Here is a 7173-nt window from a genome sequence, read left to right on the forward strand (position 1 = left end):
GCAATAAAACACGTTCAGAAATTCCACACTAGAACATGAATGGGCGAATCTTATCGTGTCATTCCTCCGGTTATGTTTCACTGGCTCTTGTTGAGGATAGGAAGGAGGGAAAGAATGCAGAACACAACCCCAAATGATGCCGAAAGAAATAAGACAACAGCCATCCAACATGCAGATCTGCAGACAGCGTAAAAAACTCCCCCCAAGCTGAATCAAGAAAAAACATTCGAGTAATCGAAAGCTATAGTAATAAACTATTTTAGTCAAATCTCTAATCAACAGCTTAGAGCAGAGGAGTGAGATGTATGGAAAACCCCTGTGTTTTTATAAGTTCAGAAGAAGTTTTAGAGAACTTAAGAATTCATTTTGAGCTGCTTTTAAAAAACAACTGCTCCGTTTCTCCAAAATACAGACTAAAGAGGATCATTATCTGGGTTTTCTGTCATGCAAATTAATGTTGTCATTTCTCTTTTATAATAATCTGTGACAATTCACTTATTTTAAGCTTCTATAAACACCCATCTTGCTTTGCTTTGAACATGCTTTTCGAAAAACAAGGTGACAAAACGCAAATCAGCCAGCTTGGAGTTTTCAATGTCAGATCAAAGGAGAAAAACAAAAGCATCAAACACCCGCTTCACACAAACAGCTGGGTTGTAATTGCTGGAAAGCCCCAAGCTCTGACTTTATGATTAATTATGTATCGTCGCATATTTTTCAGAAAGTGCTGTCTTCTGAACCAGTGCTGATACTTGAGCCCATATTATTATGAGTGCAATATTCAGCTTCCTTGCTGATGGCCACGAATGAGTTGTGACTGAAAAACAAGCATTGTCGACTCTCTGGAGACTTTACATATTTTTTCTTTATCTCCGTTGCATTCTTTCACCTTATTATCATGCCCATTTTCTTCTCTACTGCTCCCATGCCTCTCCTTGCATTTTTTTATTAGCATCCAAAAAAGCACATGAATCCTTTGTTTGCTTACTACAGTCGGCGTTCTACAGACAGTTTGTGTTTAGGGCTCTCAGGACAGAATACTTTGTGTTTCACAGGGGAGATTTGGGATCTGGTTAGTGAAACGCATCCTCCCCATCCTCACTCATATAACTGAAATAAAACAAAACTTGAAGGTATTACAGAGTTAATAATTGATCCTGAAATTACCTGTCAGTGTTTTAACTTCTTCATACTCTGACATTCAACAGTTTGACAGGAAGTAATTTCTGCATCATCTGAAAGAAATATAAAATAATCCTTGTTTTTAAACTCATCACCCATAACCATGTCTTCCATTGGTCATCAAACAGACAGCGTCGCCCTAATGGCCTTAGACCTTGACTTATTGTGAGTCCACTTAAAGAATGCCTTCCAAAAGTGACATCCAAACCTGTGTGACTTTCTTTCTTCTACAGAACACAAAGGAAGATATTTTGAAGAATTCTGGAACACTCATTGACTTGCATTGGTTTTGTGTCCATCCAATATAAGTAAATGGGTACCGATGTTGTTTGGTTAGCAACGTTCTTCAAAATATCTTCTTTTCGAGTCCTGCAGGAGAAAGACCAGTCATAAAGGATTGAGGGTGAATGAATGATGACAGAATTTTATTTTTGGGTGAAACATCCCTTTAATGCTAGCGGGCATTATGTAATGGTTTGCATTGTCCTCCTGTTCTGTTATGAAATAACCTAAGAGGATAGATCTGTACTGTGCTACAATGTATAATACATTTGCTGATGGATTTATATCATCAGTTAAAGGACATCTCTACACATACAAGTGTCTGAACTGCAAGCTGCGGTGGATCAAGTGTTTATTGTTATTGGACACAGTTACATGATCCTTAAGAAAAAAAAATACATCAAATTTCTCTCAAGTCATCATCTGTCAGCAAGCACTTTTACCTTTATTTTTCCTGAGTCACCTTTGTTCCGTATCCATTACTCACCAGAGGCCCATGCTGTTGATGCATCACAATAACACAATGGTAGCAGAGGAATCCCATCTGTATATGTTCCACAGGGCTCTAACTCAATGTGCAGCATCTCTGTAAGCAATACTTTATATGGATCGGCTAAAACAATGCTCCATACTATCCATGATACCTAAGCAAAAGTTGATTGTATGGCTAAAATGTTTTTATAGGATATTAAAAGAATAAATCACAATAAATTACACAATCTCACGTTTCAAAGGAACGGGAGTGTGCTGAGGCACGCATTTAGCAGAGCCACAGAGAGTTTGTATCTGTCATGAAATGTTAGTCTAGGCATATGATGGAGGCGACTGCGTGACCTTCTTCTTTCATCGCTCAGAGTTCCTTCAACAATCAGGGTTTGCACGAAACAAATTGCAGCCAGGAACAGAGGACTCCTGTCATCTAGTAAATCACACTACAAAGCCTAAAGTGACCACAAGGAACAGCCTTCACACTGTTCTTAACCCTAGTAACATGATGAGATCATAAAGAGTACCGCTTGGAAGTTAGGGAGGATGTTTTGGAGGATGGGAAAATCTTCAGTGTGCCTTATGAAACGAAAACATGGATGCAAATACGGCTGGCAGACGCCTTTATCTAAAGAGACATCTTTAAATTATTATTAGTGCATTCAAACTGTACATTGTGTGTGTGTGTGTGAATTTGAAACCATTACCTTTGTGTTTGTTTTTTCAAGCTACAGGAATTGATCTCTTCTATTCGGATTGTATTTAAACTTGCATGCATTTATTGCATTTGCATGGTAATGCATGTATTCCCAAATAAATAAAACGTTTTAAATAATGGTTTCAATCATTGATTTTTCTTTTAAATTGTAGTGTATTGCATGAGTTAATTTACGGTCTTTACCGTTGTTGCATCTAAAACATCCAGAGCTTTTAAAGACCCATAAAGCCTCCATACCTATCAAATAATGGGTGACAATGGCCATGTAAACCAAAATTGACATGTCCTTGTATCCAACGGAGCACACAATGCTCTTCTGTACATTGTCAAATCATGCTGGGATTACGTACTGCATGCAAAGTTGTCTAGTCAACGCCAGCTTGAGCGCAAGCTGTCATAAAAGCAGAAGGGGGTGACACCAAATACAAAGGAATTGTGAATTTATCTAATCTTGTTTTGCAAACAGTACGCATCGATAGGAGCCGACGTCTGTGCCCATTCTACTTTTCTCACCTGCGTCAGTCAAACTTGCAGATATAAGGACCGTATCGTCGGAGGCTGCGCGCGTTCGTGTTACTCGCTTGTGAACAGTTTTGATTGGAGGCTTTACTGCTGGGTGCTGCGCAGGCCACGCCCCACCGCCCTTATTTAAATAAAATGGGCGTGTTTGGGTTTTCGGGAGACTATTTAACATTCTGCTGTTATAACTGTTTAGTTGGATGCAGTGCTGGAGTTTGGTTAACTGAGGTCTTTTCTTGATCAATTTGCACGTCTGTTTGAAGACATGGACTTTTTTGACGTAAGTGGATTTAACCAAAACATGTTAAAATTTTGCTTATTGAAGTGAACCGTTTTATTATCGTAAACGTGATTAGCATTTGTTAACATCGTTTTACTACAAATATGGTTGAACTATGTTTATCTTAGTGAAACACCGTTAACGGTTATTGTATGAGGGACTATGTTTACTGTAATGTAACTATTGAAACATTCTGATGCTGATGTTTGATTAAATAATTTTACTAATGACGTTTATGTTATGTCACGTCTTCCAACCTGCGCTTTGAGGGTTAGGCGTTTAGGGCTTGCGTGCAGTTTTAAAGTTTCGTTTTTTTAAACTTTTCTGTTTTCATACTTAGTTACTTTTTACGTGGGAAAGATTATAACGGTGTTCGTTTTCTTTCTTTTTTGCAGCACATCTATTTGGACGATAACAGCTCCGACACCGGGTCTGGAGAGTTTGACGTCCTCGACGAATTTTGTGATATTGCGGAGAGCAATGACTTCCAGAGAATCTTCCTCCCCACTGTATATGGGATTATTTTTGTCCTGGGAATTGTTGGCAACGGACTCGTGGTGCTCGTGATGGGCTACCAGAAGAAGTCTAAGAACATGACTGACAAATACAGGCTGCACCTCTCCATCGCTGATCTGTTGTTTGTCTTAACTCTGCCCTTCTGGGCTGTGGATGCAGCCAGCGGATGGCATTTTGGGGGATTTCTCTGCGTGACAGTCAACATGATCTACACTCTGAACCTGTACAGCAGCGTGCTTATCCTGGCCTTCATCAGCCTGGATAGGTATCTGGCCGTTGTACGTGCCACCAACAGCCAAGCGTTCAGGAAGCTTCTGTCAGAGAGAGTGATCTATCTTGGAGTTTGGCTACCCGCGACCCTGCTAACGGTGCCTGATCTTGTGTTCGCCACAGTCCGCACCGCCGGCAAGGATACGATCTGCGAGCTCTCCTATCCGCAGCAGGCGAACGTGGTGTGGAAGGCCGCTTTCCGTTTCCAGCACCTCGTTGTTGGCTTTTTGTTGCCGGGCCTGATCATCCTCACCTGTTACTGTATCATCATCTCCAAACTGTCCAAAAACTCCAAGGGTCAGACTCTGAAGAAGAAAGCATTGAAGACAACCATCATCCTGATCCTTTGCTTCTTCACCTGCTGGTTGCCCTACTGTGTCGGCATCCTGGTGGATACTCTGATGATGCTGAGCGCCATATCTCACAGCTGTTTCCTGGAGCAGTGTCTGGAGAAATGGATCTTTTTTACCGAGGTGCTTGCTTACTTCCACTGCTGTCTGAACCCCATCCTCTATGCTTTCTTGGGAGTCAAGTTCAGTAAATCTGCACGTAACGCTCTGAGCATCAGCAGTAGATCAAGTCACAAGATGTTGACCAAGAAAAGAGGACAGATTTCTTCAGTATCAACTGAATCCGAGTCATCGAGTGTACTCTCTAGTTAATGGACACTTTGTATATAAAACTTTTTCATGTGGATAACTAAGCTTTCATTTTAAGTAGACTTTACTACACTTTGTACATTTGTGAACACTTTGTTGCTGATAATTAAGTCATTTTCTTCAATTACTTAAGTTAATATTTTTAAATTCTAGTAGTACTTAACTTAGTACTTTTTAAATATATATTACCGGACCTAAAGGCAGAGCCTTGATAGTGTCTGTATCCTTGCCTACCAGAGTTTTTTATTAGCAAACGTTTGCCTTAGTCTCTTGCTTTAAAATGTGTACTGTAAATTATTTGTACATAGTTCCTTGTTTGCTGTGGTTTGACTGCGTGCACTTAGCTTTTGCTGTTCTCTGAAAAGCTTTTTGATATTTATTAAAATCGTAGATTACACTGTAAATGTAAAAAATTTGTTTGTAATTTAAGTTGTTATTGCTTTTTTACGTGTTTCATAATAAAAATTTAGAGATCACCACTTTTAATGATGTGTGACATAGTGTCAACTTACAACTCTCCAGTGACTCCACACACACCACCCCCACTCAATTTTAGGGGGAAGGGCAGGGTAGGAGTGGAGTGAAGGTCTGTCAAGTTACCAAAACAAAAGCTCCACCTGATCTCCCACTGAACAGTATGGCTGAGGAAGGGGTCTGTAATTTTGAGAACATCTGTTTTCTTTAGCATCTTAAGAAACATCTGATACAAGACACCAATCAGCATACAAAGGGGCAGAATTGGCCACCCCTTGGGAGTTCAGTGGTTGTATCAGATAACAAGCAGTAGGAGTTAACAAGATGTAATAAATTGAAAGTATAAAATAATGCCACATATAGTCCTGTTTACAGATGTAAAATAAATTATTTTAGTGGGAGGATCTTAAAAGTGCAAAAGAGGTTGATTAATAGTTATGGCACTGTGACATATGAGGGTAATTACTAAGTTTTACTCCAAATACTAATTACCCTCATATGCCTGACATAATTTTATGTTTTTTATTTTCTATTATTCTAATTTTAGTAAATATACCGGTACAAAATGTTTTTGTGTCATTGCTTCATATTGCAATAAAGAAAACATTAGCACTAAAGCACTAAAATAATGAAAATTGAGAGAATGAGTTTGGCTGCCCTAAAGATAATTATGTCACTGTGTAGTTGTATGGAAATATGGTCAGATCATTTTCTTCACATATTTTGCGTGAGATTTTGTAACCAGTGCACTTTTAACCTCTAAAACAACACGGATATCAAGCATCATTTTGTGGTCTGTTGAATAGTAATTACGTAACAGATCCAAGTTAGCAACCATAAAACCCAGGACAGGACATAGATATTCTCAAGCTTTTTAATGCAATGATCTATCTCATGTTTAACACAACGGGTTAGAATTACCATTCCTAAAGAGTCCAATGATGTGTGAAGTACCCTCCATCAGACTTTAAGTTTTATGGTTATTTTTCACTGTCTGCTCTCACAGTAAGAGGCCAGTAAAAATGGAGCAATGGTGCATTTTGTTCATTTGGAAATGTTTTGGAATGGTTCTGTCATTAGCATGAGAGCTCTCCTCAAAAGCCATGTAGCACCATTAACACTCCATTAAGCTCAGCTGGACTATCTCTCCTGTCTCCAAAGTGCCATTTGAAAAGAAACCAACCAAAAGGAGCTTCTGGAGATCGGCTAAAGAATAGCTACACTGTTTTCTATCCCCATATTACTCACAACAGGCCACAAGCAGATGCTAAATTCATCCACAAGCCCTTTCTGAGGACATGTATTATGTGAGAAAGAAACACATTGTGTAGATTTATATCAGCTATGTAATCAAATTTATGTTCGATTCGTTTCAGAGTTTTTTTACACCCTACAGTGCAATAACAAAGTCAAAAGAATATTTAACAATTCAGTGAAAAGAAATAAAAATACGTATTCATTGCTGTTTTACATCTACCACTTAGAAAATTCATTCAGAAATCTGATGGACCTGTAAAAGTTCATTAAACAAATTATATGTCCACCCCCTTACTCCCTTGCAATAACCTAATAAATCAATGTTTGGGCTGGAAAATTAGGACCAGTAAGACACGCAGCTTAACCTCCAGCGAGAAATGGCTCTTGAAAGACTTTATTGCTTATTGCCCCAACAAACATTATAGTCAACAATTCAAAAGAAAGGGTGTGTTATGTTTATGATTGTTTAAACTAATTATTTTATGATCTTAATTAGCCTAATGTCAAACAACAAGTGCGAAAAATAAACA

At 38.7% G+C, this 7173-nt stretch overlaps 1 protein-coding gene across 1 annotated transcript; it reads left to right on the forward strand.

The window, feature by feature from the left end:
- The first annotated feature begins 3234 nt into the window (after positions 1-3234).
- On the forward strand, positions 3235-5396 carry cxcr4b (chemokine (C-X-C motif), receptor 4b). Its single transcript, XM_079463871.1, has 2 exons — positions 3235-3467; positions 3863-5396. Exons 1-2 carry the CDS (start codon positions 3453-3455, stop codon positions 4913-4915), a joined length of 1068 nt encoding a protein of 355 aa, XP_079319997.1. The 5' UTR covers positions 3235-3452; the 3' UTR covers positions 4916-5396.
- Positions 5397-7173: the final 1777 nt, after the last annotated feature.

Source organism: Barbatula barbatula, assembly GCF_947034865.1.
Source record: "Barbatula barbatula genome assembly, chromosome: 9".
Classification (NCBI taxonomy): Eukaryota; Metazoa; Chordata; class Actinopteri; order Cypriniformes; family Nemacheilidae; genus Barbatula; species Barbatula barbatula.